The sequence below is a fragment of the Macaca fascicularis genome, chromosome 9 (assembly GCF_037993035.2).
Source record: "Macaca fascicularis isolate 582-1 chromosome 9, T2T-MFA8v1.1".
In the NCBI taxonomy this organism is placed as follows: Eukaryota; Metazoa; Chordata; class Mammalia; order Primates; family Cercopithecidae; genus Macaca; species Macaca fascicularis.
This window is the reverse complement of record NC_088383.1, coordinates 59,919,653-59,937,481: the sequence shown is the minus strand read 5'-3', so window position 1 is coordinate 59,937,481 and position 17,829 is coordinate 59,919,653. Positions and strand designations below refer to the sequence as shown.

Below are 17,829 nucleotides of genomic sequence, written 5' to 3'. Positions count from 1 at the left end.
GTCCTAGTCCTGAGCGTTTAGGAAGGGGTAGGAAGGGCAGCAGCAGTCAAAAAGATCCCAGCCAGGCCTCAGGCTCATGTCCTGCTGAGCTGTGACCCACTAGCTGGCACCCTACTCACCTGACCCTGGCCCGACCGCTTAGAAAGTACCCCATGATGGCAAGGCTTCTCCAGGCCAATTCCATGTCCCTGATTGTGTGAAATCACAGGCTGAGGACATGAGAGTGGTGGCACTTACATTAGAAGCAGATGCTGAGGCTCAGCCCTCAAGGCTGTCCTGCCTCCTCTGTGGCTGGGCTGGCCAGAGCCCTGCGCCCATTCCTGCTGCCTCGGCAGAGGCTTTCCCTCTGCCTCCAGGAACCTTAGCAATCCCACCAGGAGGGGGTGGTGTTTGAGGCCACTCTCTCCTGCCTATCCACTCTGAGATGCTCCCTAAAGCCCCCTGCCAACCTATTTTGGCTTCCCACCTCATCCTGCCTCCAGCAGTCTGATGCCTGGGCCAGGCAGGCTTCATCCTGCTGCCTTCATCTAGGCCTCGTGAAGCACACCCATATTTGGCTGATGTTTTATAGAGAACTTGCAAGGCCCAAGGATGGGTTGGTGGCAGGGGTCTGCCAGATACAGAGAGGTCCTGGGCAGTGGGTATCCTGAGGCTGGCAAAGGACCTCAGCCAACCACTAAGAGTTGGTGGGCTCTTGGACCCCTGCTCCCAGACCCCAGCCTGTAGGAGCCCTCTTGGAGCCACCTAGTTGAAGCCCTGCCTTCCCACCTACCCCAGACCCCTTCACATAGTGCCCTGGGGGGCCCCAGGCTGGGTTCCATGTAAACCCCTCGGTATAAGCAGGAAAGATGTCTTCATTCAGCATCCAGTGTCTGTGGGCATTTGTGGAGATGCTTGACTACTGTGAGTGCTGAAGGAATCAGAAAGGGCCAATATAACTGTGTTCCCAATGCAAGGATGATCATGTATGGTCCAGAGACAGGGAGCATCCCTCCAAGTGATGGATCAAAGAAGGCTTCCTGGAAGAAGAGGTCAGTGTATTTTATCTTCAGGAATGGTTAGAATTAGGGTGGAAGTAGATACAAAAGCCTAGACAGATACTCTAAGCAGAGCAAGCAGAGATGCTGATGGGAAGTGGTGTCCCAAAACCCCAAGTTAATCATTTTGGTTGGAATGGAGAGAATGCAGAGGATGTCATGGTTAGCAGTGGTCTGCATCTAGACTCCCAGGCCATGGGATTTTGAATGCATTCTGAAGGCAAAGTGGAACTAGCAAAGGCTGCAGGGCACCTTTCACACTATAGCTGATAAGGTGTTCTTCACCTAGACCACAATGGCAGCATGGGCCCTGGAGTTGCAGTGGAGCATTCCTGGGGCAAAGTGATGCAGCTCAGGGTTCCCCTGAGCCATAGTCACCAGGCAGCAAGGTAGAATGTAGACTAGGTGGGTGGCAGCATGAATAATTTCAAGATCAACCACCTGACTGGTATTCTATCATCAACCCAATCAACAGAGATTTTCATGCTTCACCATCTTATCCAACACAAGTAGCATCATCACCCCCATAGTGGCAACCACCCCTTTAGCACTGTCAATATCAATCACAAGGCCCCCACCATCACCAACAGTTCTGACCCAAGCCCAGTGACAACAACCCCAAGACCCAGCATCACCACCACCACCATCCCCATCCTTTCCAGACATAGTATCATAGTTATCAATAACAGCATCAACCAAACCCCACCATTCCCACCACCAAGAGCCACCATGGAAGAGCAGGGGCACACAGTCAACATGCTCCACCTTGATGCTCACCAGACTGAGGGAAGAGATAAGCTGAAAAGGGGACGATAGCCAGGCTGTGTTTCTCCTGGCCTCGCCATCCCCCCAAGGAGCCATGAGCATTTGGGTCTAGTTTGGTTTTTGCTTAGATGTTTAAACTGAATTATGACCAAGGCAGGAGGCAACTGTAGATCTTAGATCAGGCTGGGGTGATCTCACCAGCACTGTCTTTAGGAATGAAGCCAGGGCCAAGTAAGTTCTCCACAGTGCTTGCTCTATGATGCGCCCTTCAGGATGCTTCTGGGGGCTTGTGGAACTTCAGGCAGGAACTGACATGGAATAAGAGCCCAAGATCCTTCAAGATACCCTCTAATGCCTCCTCTGCCTTCCCTAGGCCCTGGCTTCTTGGTGTCTTTAGACAGTGGTGCCAGAGAGGATGCCACTCGGCAAGAACCCCAAGCAGCAGGCTCCCTTACGTGCATACCTAGGTATACCTGGTGGTGATCACTGTCCTGGTGCTGCGGTCAATGATGAATTTTCCTAGGGCCCACATCCAGCTCCAACTTCATGCCCTGGAATCCAGGGTTTATTTGGAGCTCTGGCTGGGGAGATTGGCAGGTAAGCTGGCCTAACAGTGAATTGGAGCCAAGGAGACAGGCAAAGCCAACTTCCTATTCATTCTGCAGAATACTGTCCCCAGCCTGGACACTGTCATTGCCCTGGTCCTGTGCAGTGTCCTCATTTCCCAGCAGCCTACTGGAAGTGTGGTGTAGGGCCATGGAGAGCAGATCAAGGAGATCAGTGTTCTGTGTCAGCCTGAGCCATCCCAGGCCATACCTGCCCACACTGACAGGAGGGTCTGAGCAGCCAGCTCAATGGTGTGGCTTCAGAGACTGCATCTACTTCTCTGAGGCAGTCACATCACCGGCATGGCTTCCAGAAGCAAGGTTCTTTCACAAGCGGGCTCATGGAAGGGCCAGAGCCAGGCACGACTGCAGGCCTGCAAGCTGGGCTGTCCGAGACTGCCTCCCTGAGCATTAAGTCAGGGAAGACCTGGGCAAGATGTAGCCACTGCTCTTGCCCATCCCAAAAGCTTCCCACGCAGTTATGGAGAAGGATGGCACTCTCTCTCCCATGGGGGCAGTTAACCTCAACCTTGCCACTTCTCCATCTCTATTCTTCCATGACCCTCTCACAATATTTCATGCTCTTTTTACCATACACCTCACCAGATGGAGGAAAGCAATTCAGTGATGCTTTTGCAAATAGCTCAGGGCCCGCTTGCATTCCTATCTAGGGCAGACCCCTTTAGTGCCAGCTACTCCAAGTGTGGCCCACAGGCCAGCAGCATCAGCATCACCTGGAAGCCTGTTAGAAAAGTGAACTCTCGGCTGGGTGCGGTGGCTCACGCCTATAATCCCAGCACTTTGGGAGGCCGAAGCAGGTGGATTACCTGAGGTCAGGAGTTCAAGACCAGTCTGGCCAACATGGTGAAACCCCATCTCTACCAAAAATACAAAAATTAGCCGGGCGTGGTGGTGCATGCCTGTAATCACAGCTACTTGGGAGACTGAGACAGGAGAATTATATGAAACTGGGAGGTGGAGGTTTCAGGGAGCCAAGATCGCGACATTGCACTCCAGCCTGGGCGAAAGAGTGGGACTCCGTCTCAGTTTAAAAAAAAAAGAAACAAAAAAGAAATGTGGACTGTCAGCTCTGCCCCAGACCTACTCAACTAGGAATTCGTTTTAAGAGGATCCCCAGGGGCTTCAAGCACACATGTAAGTTTGCAAAGTGTTATAGTGGTGAGGCCCCAAGCCCTTTTCTGCCACTTTGCAGCTTTGTGATGTTTTACTAGAGACACAATCTCTCTGGACCTCAGATTTCTCATCTACAAAATGAGGGTCACATTCCCAATGGCTCAGGGAGGTTGAAATGATAACATGGAGTAATAGGGTAAACTCTCTTTTTTTTTTTTTTTTTGAGTTGGAGTTTCACTCTTGTTGCCCAGGCTGGAGTGCAATGGCACAATCTCAGCTCACCGCAACCTCTGCCTCCTGGGTTCAAGGGTTCAGCCTTCCCAGTAGCTGGGATTACAGGCATGCGCCACCACACCTGGCTAATTTTTTTTTTTTTTTTTTTTTTTTTTTTTGAGACGGAGTCTCGCTCTGTTGCCCAGGCTGGATGCAGTGGTGTGATTTCGGCTCACTGCAAGCTCCGCCTCCCAGGTTCACGCTGTTCTCCCGCCTCAGCTTCCCGAGTAGCTGGGACTACAGGCACCACTTAGTAATGGAAAGTATTGTTATTCTAATTATTTCAAATAAGAATAGTGCCTTTTATTGGGGAAAGATTCTACTTGGCTGATCACAACACAACAAGAGGTTTATTTCTTCCTCCACGAGGTACCGGTTAAGGATTCAAATCACAACATCCCTCAATCAGATCCTGCTATTCTGACTGATAAGTTGTAGGACTCTGAGCAACTGAATTATCTTTGTTACCATTTGCTCATCTATTAAATAGAGTCCATGATAGCCACATCAGAGGGCTGCTGTGAGGAAGGAAAGACATCATCATGCCTGGCACATAGCATGAGGTCAATAAACAAGCGGCATAAAATGGGGGGAGTCATTCCCACTCGCAGGAGCTGCATTTATCCAGTTGCTGTTGTTGCAAATACAAATCAAAGAGTAAAGAATGTGCATTTCTTTGCTTTCCTATAATTTAATTTTTATTCTCTGCCCACCCCATTTTACAGTTAGCCACCCAGCTCTGACTGCTCTTGTCTTTCTAGAGTGGTTCTAGGGAAGAGATGCTTACAGAATGCCAAGGCACTCAGGGTGGGGGCGTGTGGGCATACCTGGTCCTCTGTCAGGTTCTGCCTGCACTGGCATCTGCTGAGACATCCCCAACCCATCTGGTCCATACTTGCAGAGTGATCGCCTTTCTCTTTCCCAGTTACAAGGTCTTTCAGATCTGCAGGTGCTCAGGCCCATGTTCTTGTCACTCTTGGGTGCATGGTAAATTCTCTATGGCACCCAGGCCACACAGAGGCATGGGAATCTTTGGGCTATTTCAGGTCTGTCTGGCCCCTCACCATGGGCATGGGGAACCCTGGGGTCCTGCCACTTCCCCAGGTTTGACCTTGAAAAGGAGCACAGGGGCTTCTATTCTTGAATCCCCTTGCCACAGTGCCCACTTTTGTCCAGGTAACCTTGCTCTGTCTGCCATGGTAGCTTTCAGCCATCTGTATTGTTGGTGCCGAGTCCTTCAGAGCCCAAAGCCTAGGTTCTCACAACTCCAGAGCCTAAGTCCTTGACACTCAAATATCTTCACTCTGCTTTTTTTGCTGTAACATTCCTTCCCAAGGTAGCACATGCCCTCGACTGAATGAGGAAGGGTGAAAACAGGATCAGGGAGGAACCTGGGTGGGTAATTCCATCGGCTTTTCTACCACACTGTTTTGCTGAAAAAGAAAAATTAGGAAGGACAGAAAAATTTGAGAGGTGGGGGTGGGAAATGCCTCCAGGATTGAAAAAGTTTTTGATGTTATTGGGACCCTTCTGTGGTCTGAGCCTCTGCTCCTGGGATCCTGGAGGAGCTCCTTCCCTGAGCTGGAAGACATACCCTCTGAGGATCCTACTCTGTTTGCAAGGCAGGTGGCGCTTTCTGCCCAGCCTGCCTCTGTTGCACCCACCTGCCCCCATGCAGAGGGGCCTCATGGGGTCTCCAGGCTCCCTTGACCTGTTGTCTTTTTGGTCCCACCTCATCAGCACCCCTATTGAGCATGCGCCAGTGTGCACCAGCCAGGCCACCACCCCGCTGCTGCCCGCTTCTGCCCAGCCGCCTGCTGCTGCCTCTCCCAGTGCAGCTTCGCCACCCCTGGCCACAGCTGCTGCCCACACTGCCATCACCTCTGCCGCCGCCACAGCCCCTGCTTCAAGTCCTGCCGACAGCCCAAGGTAACTGGCCCACAGGTGCCGGGCCTGACCCTGGGGAAGGGAGACAGGAAACGCCCCACTCTGGGTCCACCTATGGCCAGCTGTGTCCAAGGTAGTTAGGGCCCACAGGCCTGGAAGAAGCCAAGGCCACTGCTGCTTGGTGCAGAGTGTGAAGGGGAAACTGAGGGTGAATTTCAGGGGTGTGCACCACTGTAGCAGGGACTGTCACTCTGCCCCCCAGGGACACATACACCAGTGAGGGAGGTAACAGTCTCTCTCACAGACATATACACACACTCATACACACAGTGTTAGATAACAAAAGGGGACTGTGTGAAAAGTCTTTGTTCCTGGAACTCAGATTAGGTAGAATGAAAGTCATCCCTGTGGGCTGGAGAAATCAAGGAAGGCTCCATGGAGGAGGGAGCACTGGAGCTGGGCAGGGAAGGCAGGTCAGATTTCGTCAGAGAGAGTTTAGCCATGAACTTCCCACTTCCCCTCCCCTCTCTTCGGAGAAGCATGTTAACGCCAGAGGCACCCAGTATAGTGGGATTTATATCTGCTCCACAGTTTACTGTGTGTAACCTTGAAAAATTGACTGAAGCTCTCTGAACTGCAGTTTCCTCGTCTGTTAAGATGTTTACCAAACACCTATTATATAAGATTATGATAGAAAAAATGTCTGTAAAACACCTAATACATACAAAGGACACAAGTATTGTGAGTTCCTGCATCTGCCTTCCTAGACACCCAACAAGGCAGAGACCAAAGGCCAGGGGAGAAGAGGGGAGGCAGAGGGGCCAGGCTGACAGGTCACTCTGCAGTGGCCATGTGGCGCATCAGGCTGGATGGGGCCCGCTCTGTCTGGGCTTCCAAGAGTCGGCCAGTTAGTGTTTGCGGTCGGAGCCCAGGTGTCCCAGTCTCCCACCCTGGCCCCCAGGGTTTGCTGGGGAGGACATGCCTCTTGGATCAGAATGGGTAGGTCCATGGTGCAGCCTGAGGTGGGATTGATATGAGCAAACTGGCTCACAGGCCTGTCTGCTGCCCCCATCCCAGGCTTCACATTAACTGCATGGTGCCCAAGACCAGCCTTTCCCCAGCCCAACTGAAGCCTGAAGGAGGAGCCTGGCCCTCCAGGGATGGTTTCATCCCAGTTTTCTGGGGGATTTAGGACACTGCTTCCCCTCTTTATACCAGAATCTCTTCATATAAAGGCCTTGCTACCTGCACAAAGAAGAGATTTTGAGGAGGGCAAGAAATGTCTCTTGTAGAGTGGGAAGAAGCCTCCCAATTTGAATGGTGAGGGGCTATAGATGCTGGAGCCCTGCAGGCAGTCCAGCCTCATCCCTGGGGCCCCAACCCTGCTCCAAGGCAGGCACCAGCACCAGGCTCAGGTCTCAGTGTCCTGGGCGTGCCGACGGCTGAGCTCCTGGAGCCCTCGGGACGCCCCCAACAGGGGGAGTCCTCCCTTCCTTCCCTTTGCCTTGCCAGGAGAGCTGGGGCCTGGGTGGAGCTTGGAGAGCGGCACAGAGGGCTGCCCAGCGGGGAGTGGGGCTGGAGTAGAAGGGGTCACGGGGTTGTACTCTGAGCAAATCTACCTCCCCTCCTCACACATGGGCTGGGATGGAGCTGGAGCTGGGGGAGCCCATGGGAGGCAAATGGACCCCCCAGCCTTTCATGGGAGCATGGCTTCAGAATTTTCAATGGATGCCATAAGCCTCTGCTCCCTTTCCCAGAGCCAGTCCCTGACTCAGGACCTGTAGCTCCTGGGCTGCGGGCAAAGTGTCCTCCACTGATGGAGTCCGGCTAAGACCACTGCCCCTTGGCCCACCCCCATCCCTATGGAAGCCCGGCAACCCTTGGACACTGTCTCTTCCTCTTCCATGGAGACCCCTACTCTGCTGATCTCAGCACAGAAATCTATCCAGAGAAGGGCACATGGGCCTGGGGAGGGGAGACAATGGCTTCACTCAGCCAGAAACTAGGCAGCTTGACAGGGCAAGTGTGCACAGCCTCCAGGTCTGGGATGCTGGCTACCTGAGGCTCATTTTATCTCCACCTTGTCTGGACAGCCCCTCAGGCCTCTCTGGATCCACTCAGAAGCTTGGTGGTGGGTTCTCATCCCAGGGCGACCCCCTTCTCAGAGCCCCGGAGAGGAAGGCACTCCTCATCCTACAGCTCTGCCCAGCAGGGCCCGGGCCCTTGAGGAACAGACAGAAGGCAGGCAGGAAGCCATGGGGCGGTGGGTGGGGGTGGCAGGCAGGACTCACTTCTCCAGCACCTCCAGCAATAACCCATTTGCCCTGGGTGTGGGCATGTGGTCCCCTTTGAGATCTGAAAGACCAGGGATGTGTTTTGCAAGGTGTTCATTAGTTTTAAATGAAGAAAAGCGTTTTACAAACAAATACAACTGGGGAACGCTGATCAGAGAAGGCTCAACAGGCGGCTGGATTCCAGGAGTTCTCGGAGCCTTCAGCTCTCTGGGAGGAGAGGCCAAGCACATACTCTGCTGAGGGTAATGAACTAGGACACTTTTTAAAAAAATCTCTTTGACCCCATTGTCCCAGGGCCACACATGGGGAAAGGTGATTCTAGGCCCCTTGACAACTAACCCAGTTAGAGGAGGACAACAGGAACTCTATGCAGAAAAGGTGTGTGTTGCTGGGGGGGAGGGGGTCCTTGAGTGGCAGAGACGGGGTTGGGGGAGCGGCACGGGTGTCTCCTGACTTCCCCTGAGCTCTCCCTGGAGTATCTGTGCCCAGAAACCTGAGACTTTGCTGCTTCTTCCAGCAACAGTAGAAAAGAGTAGGCAGAAGAGGCCAGGTGGTCAGGGGCTGAGGTGCCCCACGAGGTCATGGGGGTAGGTAGTTCTGACCAGCGCCATCTCTCTCCTCTCCCCTACCTCTGCGCTCTTCCACAGTCCCACCTGGGCAGTCTCTCCCCACGACAGTGAAGGGTCTTCCCGGTGTCCTCCTGTCTGGCTGGTGGCTTTTCTCCCTCTCTCCAAAGGCAGTGGCACTAGCCACCCAAGGAACACCCTCCTCCCCTCTGAGACCCTTATGGTCCTTCCTTCACAGTTTCTGGCAGCTCCCAAGAAATGTCTCTGTCAGGTGTCCTCACAGAGGCTTCTGAAGACCTGGGAGTCAGCCTGCCTTGGCTGTATCCTTCTGGGTGTAACCCTTCCCCCCTTGGTTCCAGGCCCCAGGCCTCTTCCTACAGCCCAGCAACGGCCGCCTCTTCAGCACCTGCCACTCACACCAGCTACAGTGAGGGCCCCGCCGCCCCTGCACCCAAGCCCCGGGTTGTCACCACTGCCAGCATCCGGCCTTCTGTCTACCAGCCAGGTAAGAGGCAGAGCAGGAGGGGAGGCTGTCTAAAGCCATGGGTGGGTTCCAGGAGTTGCAAGAGCCAAGAGATGGCTCTGGGGTCACATCCCCAGAAGAATGGGAAGCGAGGTCTTGCTATTGAGGCTCCACCCTCCATCCTCCAGTTGTGGGTCAGAATCCTGTGGAGCCTGCATCTGGCCTGGGGGAGACAGGTGAGCAAGAAAGTAGTGGATGATTCTAAGGGAGAGCAAAGGAGAACAGAGAAGTCTTCTCTGGACCAGGCCTGGTGGCTTACACTTGGAATCCCAGCACTTTGGGAGGTCAGGGCAGACGGATCACCTGAGGTCGGGAGTTCAAGACCAGCCTGGCCAACATGGCAAAACCCCAACTCTACTAAAGATACAAAAATTAGCCGGGCGTGGTGGCACACACCTGCAATCCCACCTACACGGGAGGCCGAGGTTGCAGTGAGCCCCGACCGCACCATTGCACTCCAGCCTGGGCGACAGAATGAGACTCCCTCTTCTCCGTTTCATGCCAGTGTCTGAGAGTTGGCCGAAGCGATGGGGATACAGAACAGCACAGGTGGAGCCTGGACTCGGGAGCAGGTCCTATCCAGGCGCAGGGAGAGACCCCAGGGAAGTTATCTCTGCTGCTGGAGCCCAGGGAAATGAGACAGGCACTGAGTCAGGGTGGGCCTTGCTCCGGGGGTTTGGTTCATGAAGCTCGCTGACAGCAGGGTTGAGTGTGGGTGGTCGAAGCGGCTTTTGCCCCAGACAGAGGCCGGTGCCAGGGCCTGCTCTGCTGTCGAAGGCAAAGCGCCTCATCCCTCCAGGCTGTGATGTTCATGGACACCTCGTGTTCTGAAAATGGAATGAAGCACCCAGCACAGCGTCTGTCACACGGGAGGTGCCCTTCTCTGTCCCTAGAGAAGGAGCAAGGAGAGACGGTTCTGAGGTGAAAACCCCGCAGGGCGAGGTGGCGTTTTGAAAACTCCGCAGGGCGAGCGACAAGCCTTAGATAGAGCGGTGGGAAGCGGCTGCCCCTGCGGAGACTGAGGACACAGGGAGGGGAGGCTGGAGAGGAGTTTGGAGGAGAAGCGGCGGGTGGAGGCGAGGCCTTGCAGGGGCGCAAGGAGGACATTTCCGTCTCTTCCCGGGGAGGCGCTTCTGGCACCTTCCGGGGCGGCCGCCGGCTGTCTTCGCCCAGCCCGCCAGGCGGCGTCAGGGCTCCGGGGGCGCGCGGCCGGCCCGCCCTGCGTCTCCTTCCTCCTCCTCCCTGGGCTGAGGCCCAGGAGAGCGAGACGAGCCGGAGCCGCGGGCCCCCGCGCGGTTCCCAGGCCGCGCAGACATTAACTCATTCCTGCCTGCGGGGGGAAGGAGGCGGCCGGGCGGGCGCGCGCTGGAGCCGGCCTGGCCTCCACCTCCCTCTCCGGGAGGCCCCGCTGCCAAGTGGAGTCCGGGGGCGGCTGGCAGGCGCCCCGGACGAAGTGGGGCCTGTGGGCCCAAGCCGCTCTCCGCTCCACTGCCCTCCAGGCTCTTCGGACCCGGGCGTCGGAGAGGGCGGGGAGCCCGCGCGGGACCCGGAGCGCCCCGGACCGCCGCCGCAGCTCCCCCCGGGGCCTCCTCCGGGCCGAGGGCGGTGTTCGCAGGCCGGATCTTATCGCTGGCGCCCGAGGTGGGCGGCCGCTCCCCAGAACACCTGGGGCCCGGGAGGGGGCGGGCGGCGGCGTCGTCACGGGGACCCTGCGCGCGGGCCGGGGACGGCCACGTTGGCCCGCGGGCCGGGCGGCGGCCAGGCGCTCGCGGAGAGCCAGGCCCGGCCCGGAGTGAGTCAGAAATCACCTTGTTTAATTACACATCCCCGAGCCCGCCGAGTGCGATAGGGGCCTTTTGAACTTGCCAATTAGAGATGAAATATCACCTTCTAATTTAGACTGGCTTAATTCCGTCACGCAGAAATAGCAACAGCCCCGGGGCTGCGAGATGGGATATCAGGTCTTTCCTGGCATGACGGCGAGCCAGGCTGAAGGGTGCAGAAGCTGAGGGCGGCGAAGCGCCGCTGCCTGCTCGCCACCGGCCGGGAGTGGGGGTTGCGACTGGGGAACGGAGCTGCCGGGCCACCCAGGCCGGGGAGGTTCCTTCTCTGGGTGGGTGTAGCCCCCGGCGAGGAAGCCGTCAAATCGGGGTCCAGATTCTAGCCTGCCTCTGTGAGACCTCTGTGTTACCTCTGTGTTGTGGGGGCTTAGAAAAGGAGGTGGATCCGGGAGTCTGGAAGGCCTTCCAATAGAGGGAAGCGACTGCCAGGCAGGGGGAATAGGGTTAGTATTGCTGGAGGGAGGCAGGAAATGTGGGCCAGGGCCCGATTTACTTGAAAGGGGGCGTACTAAAGCCTGTTTTGCTGCCTGGGGAGCTTCTAAACGGGCATCTGCTGTTCAGTCTGGCAGCCTGAGCTCGTTTCAGCTAAGTAGTTCACCAGCTGGATGACTTGGAAGCAGCCATTTAAGCCCTCCAAGTCTCAATTCCTCATCTGTAAAATGGACTTGCAAATATTATCTGCCTCCTTGAATTGCAGCGAGTAATTACTTGAAATAATGCACGTAAAGGGCCTGGCACGTGGAAACAGTCATTTTGATGAGGACAGCACCACCCAATAGAAAGAAATTTCCTAGTAGCCACATTTTTAAAAAGTAAAAGAAAGCAAGTGAAATTCATTTTAATATATTTTCTTTGACTATATATATTTAAAACATCAGGCCGGACGTGGTGGCTCACGCCAGTAATCCCAGCACTTTGGGAGGCCGAGGCGGGCGGATCACGAGGTCAGGAGATCGAGACCATCCTGGCTAACACGGAGAAACCTCGTCTCTACTAAAAAAAATACAAAAAATTAGCCGGGCATGGTGGCGGGCGCCTGTAGTCCCAGCTACTCGGGAGGCTGAGGCAGGAGGATGGCGTGAACCCGGGAGGCGGAGCTTGCAGTGAGCCGAGATCACACCACTGTACTCCACCTGGGCGACAGAGCGAGACTCCATCTCAAAAAAAAAAAAAAAATTAGCCGAGTGTGGTGGCGGGTGCCTGTAATCCCAGCTACTTGGGAGGCAATGGCAGGAGAATCGCTTGAACCCAGGAGGCAGAGGCGGCTGTGAAGCCAAGATTGTGCCACTTCACTCCAACTTGGGCGACAGAGCAAGGCTCCATCTCAAAAAAAACAAAACAAAACAAAAAAACCCCATATATATATATAATTTCAACATATCAACATAAAATAATTATTAATGTGTCTTCAAAATCTGGTGTGTGTTACACTAACAGTACTTCTCGGTCGGACTAGCCACGTTTCAGCTGCTCATTGGCCATTTAGCACTATGTATTGGACAGCGCAGGATTAGGGCTTATGGTCTTAATCTTTTTTTTTTTTTTTGAGATGGAGTTTCGCTTTTGTAGCCCAGGCTGGAGTAAAATGGCGCAACCTCAGCTCACTGCAACCTCTGCCTCCTGGGTTCAAGAGATTCTCCTGCCTTAGCCTCCCAAGTAGCTGGATTTACAAAGCGCTCACCACCATGCCCGGCTAATTTTTTTGAATTTTTAGTAGAGATGGGGGGTTTCACCATGTTGGCCAGGCTGGTCTCGAACTCCTAACCTCAGGTGATACACCGGCCTCAGCCTTCCAAAGTGCTGGGATTACAGGAGTGAGCCACCGTGCCCAGCCAATCTTAATCTTTTTTAGCAGAGAATTGCACTTTAGAAAGAAAGGAAATGTTGCACAGAACCCCCTTACGTATAACAGAGGGATGAAGCTGCTCTGAAGTTGTGCTAGATCACCTCTCCCTGCTCTCTGTTCCTGGTGGCGTTCCTGGAATCACTTCTTCCCCCAGCATTTTGAGATTCTCTGCAAAGTTGTTAGGGAGGGTGACAATACCTCAAATTTGGGCTGTACACATTTATAAAATCCATGCACTATGTCACTCCAGCAGGTCCCCAGCATGCCCTGTGGGGCAGGCAGGGCGTCAGGCATTCCACCACCACTGAATAGACCTCAGTCTCGGGTTATCTGACTTCAAGATGTTCCATTTTCCTTCCCTCCTCTCCCACAACCCCCGGCCCTACCAGTCTAACGGGGCTAGGCTTCCCTAGGTGAGCAGCAGGTCATGAGACAGACTGACAGTACATGTGACCCTGACACCCATGTTGTCCCCATCCTTGCCATTCTCACTCACATTTGGTGACACACTATGCCAGGTACCAGGCTAAGCTCTTTTATATTTCTTACCTTCCCTTAATCCTCATAATAACCTTGTAAGATGGTAAGAATTAGTATTGCCAGTTTTAGATGAAGAAATTGAGGCCCAGAGAGGTTAAGGAACTTGCCCAAGGACACACAACCAGGAAGTAGTAGAGCTGGGTCCTGCAGCCAGGGCTCTTGGCTATGCTATCAAGACTCCACAGCATGAGGTCTCCTCCATGTTGAAAATGACTCCTCCCTGACATGTGGCACCAAGATTTTCTAGAAATTGGACTCATGATCTTTACAGAGGCAGCTTGGGATGGTATAATGAATGGTTTTGGAGATGTATTCCCACTTACTAGCTCTGTCTGAGCCTCAGTGACCTTGAGGGTAAAGGGGGAATAATGTGAAGAACGATTCAGATGACAGATGCTATGTGCCTCATTACCCCTAAAGGAGAGGAAGATTCCTTATGGAGAAGGTATTATCTCTCTCTTTTTTTTTTTTTTTTTTGGAGACAGAGTCTCGCTCTGTCGCCCAGGCTGGAGTGCAGTGGTACAATCTCGGCTCACTGCAAGCTCCGCCTCCTGGGTTCACACCATTCTCCTGCCTCAGCCTCCTGAGTAGCTGGGACTACAGGCGCTCGCCACAATGCCTGGCTAATTTTGTGTATTTTTAGTAGAGACGGAGTTTCATGGTGTTAGCCTGAACGGTCTTGATTTCCTGACCTTGTGATCCTCCTGCCTCAGCCTCCCAAAGTGCTGGGATTACAGGCGTGAGCCACCATGCCCGGCCGGTATTATCTTTTGAAGGCCTCACTGGCAGGATGGCTCCGGGGCAGGGCTGTGGAGGGTTTTATCTCTTCTTCCTTCAACAACATGGATGGATCCTATCTACCTGGTCCCTACTCACCCCCAGCACAGGGATTTTCAGGTCATCCAGCTCTGAAGGGTGGGTCACCTGGGAGTGGAAGGTGCAGAGTGGGAGCCACAGGCTGCCCCAGGTGGCCCAGGGGAACCAGGTGGGAAAGAGAGACTGGAGGTGGGGCCAGGGTCTTGGGCCCTGAGAAAAACCTTCCTCTCCAGGTTGAGGCTGGAGTGTGGGGTGGGAGGCAGAGGCAGGGTGTGGGTGTGGGGACTGCCTCAGTGCAGTCCATCCTGCCCAGGCTGAGCTCAGGAATGGGGAGGGAGGCTGTGCCAACATGCTTCCTAGGGTTGGGGGAATGAGGCCTCTTTCCCGAGGAGCAGACTGAAATGAGGTGAGGCTTCTGGAACCTCACTCACTGGAAGAGGAGGCCAGCTGGATCTTGCGTGCAGGGTACATTTGGGTCTGCCCTGGCTGGGTGTTGAGAGCCCAGGCTGAAGAGGGCTGTGGGTAAGCAGTTGCAATGCTTTTTCTGTGCTGTGAGCCCAAAACGGTTTTCTGCTCTCAGGGAGCTGGAGGAGGGTGTGGTAGAAGTGAGGCAGTGCATTCTCTTCCCTGTGCTCTGACTGCCTGGACAATCTTTAGACAGTCACTCAGACACACTCTCAGCTTCCACTAAAGCGATGTGGAGGTACAGGGGTCCCCAGGGCAGCCACAGGCCAAATGAGCAGCTACTTCTGGGCTGTGTCACCCTAGAGTCTCTGCCCAGCACCCTCTGAATGACTCCTTCAAGATCCCCCACCCTAATCAAACCAAGATGGAATTTCCCCCAGTACAAATCAAGCTGAGCTGTTTTTCAAGAAAGTAATTGTAGCTAAACCTGAAACGTGAACCTGAAAACCCAGGTCACCTGCTTTGTCCTGAGGGCTGACCTAGGTCCAGGTTCAGCAAACTCATGCTAAGGATGGTATTTCAGATGTCAAATCACTGGTCAGAGTGCAACTGAAAGCATCGTGCAGTCAAGGGCGAGCTGACCCACTCCCACCCCTTCCCGCCCAGGTACCCCCACCCCCACTCCCCGTCTTCTGCAGGCCTTGGGCAGTCAAGGCCTGGTGGAGCCCCACCCTGCACAGCTGCAGATATTTATAGCCATGTCCCTTTTCCAGCCCATGTCGAGGGCTCTGCTGTGCTTGCTCTCTAGCTCTCTGGAAGCCCTGCTGAGAATTCAAATCTGGGCCATCAAGAAGTTCAGGAACAAGTCTCCCCAAAAAACTGAAATTGTATGCTCTAATGTTAAAGCCGCCTTTTCCTTTTCTCTGGCTGGGAGTGAGGGGAACTGGGAAGAATGAATTCCTGACACACCTTTCTTGGGGTTTTTGTTTTGTTTTGTTTTGTTTTGTTTTTGGCTTTTGCAGTGCCTGCATCTACCTACAGCCCGTCCCCAGGGGCCAATTACAGTCCCACTCCCTACACTCCCTCGCCTACCCCTGCCTACACCCCCTCACCTGCCCCTGCCTATACCCCCTCGCCTGCCCCCACCTACACTCCATCCCCAGCACTAGCCTATACCCCTTCGCCTGCTCCCAACTATAACCCCACACCCTCGGCGGCCTATAGCGGGGGCCCTGCAGAGCCTGCTAGCCGTCCCCCCTGGGTGACAGATGACAGCTTCTCCCAGAAGTTTGCCCCGGGCAAGAGCACCACTTCCATCAGCAAGCAGACCCTGCCCCGGGGGGGCCCAGCCTACACCCCGGCGGGTCCCCAGGTGCCACCACTTGCCAGGGGGACCGTCCAGAGGGCTGAGCGCTTCCCAGCCAGCAGCCGGACTCCACTCTGCGGCCACTGCAACAACGTCATCCGGTATGGTCCAGCTGTGCCCCTGCATTGGGGCACTGGAAGGGTGTGTGTGCGGGGTTCTTGTCCACAGTCTGAGCCCTGGTAGGGAGAGATGGGGGTAGGAGGCAGGTGTAGGGAGAAAGGCTCGGGTCCTTCTGGCTTGCCCTCTGGTCTGACCTCTCTGAGCCTTAGCTGCCATACTTGTGTGACACCCACTCCCCCAGGGAGCTGGGAGGTTGGCATGAGGTATGTGGGTGAAGCTCCAGCAGGGTGCCTGGTGCCAGGAACTCCCCCTTGGGCTAAGGTTGAGTTCTGGGAATCACCAGACTTGTCAGTAGGTTTACGGGGCATGTTGTAAGACAGTGTGGGTTTTGACCCAGTTTTCCTTTAGGGTTGCTTCTGGGTCTTTCCACAGATAGGCCTGGGCTGCTCAGGGAGTTGGTGGGCATCTGCCAGACTAAAATGAAAACAAGTGATTTCACATTTAGAAGCCATGGACCATGGGTGCTGTTGTTTGAATACAGTATGTTTGTATGCATGTGTGGTGTGAGCTTATATGCATGAAAAATACACTTTTATTTAAAACTAAGGTAATACATATTCATTAGTGAAGAATTAGAAAACACAGAAAAATAAAAATTAGAATATAAAGAAATGTCCTTGTAGTCCCACTGTTCTGACTGCTAACCTGGAGCTAGACAATACAGGTTTGTATCCTGGGTCTACCACTTACTAGCCCTATGGCCTTAAACAAGTTGTTCAAACTCTGTGTGCCTCAGTTTCCCTATCTAAAAATGGGTATTATAATAGTACCTACTTCGTAGGATTGTTGTGAGAATTAAGCAAGTTAATAAATGCAAAAGTCTTCTTGAATAGAACCTGACACACAGTAATCACTTAATAAATGTTAGCCATCAGCATCATCATTATTGGATATCTTACTATCATTATCAGTGGTCAACTGAATTCTATGATATGTTTACCCAGTCCCCTATTGGTAGATGTTTGAGTTGCTTCCTGGTTTTCTTTATTGTAAGTGATGCAACAATGATCACCTTTCTGCATGGAGCTTTCTCTGAATTTCACATTACTTCATCAGAACAGTCACAAAAGTCAGAGTTATTGGGTAAAAGTATAAACAGTGTTGGGGTTCTTGAAATACCTAGTTCCAAGTTCTGGGGGCTGCCTTACTGGGTGCCATTCTCTGCTTCCCCAGGGGCCCATTTCTGGTAGCCATGGGCCGTTCTTGGCACCCTGAGGAGTTCAACTGTGCCTACTGCAAGAGTTCCCTGGCAGATGTGTGCTTTGTGGAAGAGCAGAACAACGTTTACTGTGAGCGATGTTATGAGCAATTCTTTGCCCCACTCTGTGCCAAGTGCAACACCAAAATTATGGGGGTAAGTGGACAGCCTCCCTTTCCTCTGACCCATGTCTCTTCCCCAGCCCTTCCCCAAGATCATGGGGTCCCATTAGGAAGCCAAGAAGTTGCTGGTAACAGAGAGAAAGCAACTCCATTTTTATCCTGAAAGGGAATTGGTTTGCCACCAATAAACTTGGGGATAAATGAACTTGATGCAAGAGATGATTGTGCGCCTGTACCACACAGCTTGAAGTGGTGGTGGAACTTCTGCAAAGCAAGTGGTTGCTTCATAACCTGACTTTACCATTCACCAGAATGTGGCCTTAACCCTCAATGCCTCTTTGGTAAATGACAGTAATAAGCAGTACCTCCTCCCAGGTTTAATGGGAGGATTAAGCATCACAGTTTATGTAAGAATGCACAAGACCTGGCACCCAGCTGGAGAGTGACAACCCCTTCTCTGCCGCCCCTGGGTCTTTCTTCAGAGTGACCAA

At 53.7% G+C, this 17,829-nt stretch overlaps 1 protein-coding gene across 10 annotated transcripts in view; it reads left to right on the top strand.

The window, feature by feature from the left end:
• The window catches only part of LDB3 (LIM domain binding 3), a 69,458-nt gene that overhangs the window by 33,041 nt on the left and 18,588 nt on the right, over positions 1–17,829 (top strand). For 4 of the 10 annotated variants that reach the window (XM_065520754.2, XM_045399951.3, XM_045399950.3 and 1 more), the window contains 4 exons: positions 5,555–5,743; positions 8,921–9,066; positions 15,555–15,999; positions 17,192–17,372. In XM_065520754.2, coding sequence (XP_065376826.1) covers positions 5,555–5,743; positions 8,921–9,066; positions 15,555–15,999; positions 17,192–17,372 — 961 coding nt within the window. Of the gene's footprint in view, positions 1–5,554; positions 5,744–8,920; positions 9,067–15,554; positions 16,000–16,390; positions 16,499–17,191; positions 17,373–17,829 lie in introns of all 10 variants that reach the window. The other 6 variants (XM_005565250.5, XM_074001644.1, XM_005565248.5 and 3 more) reach the window with 3 other exon arrangements.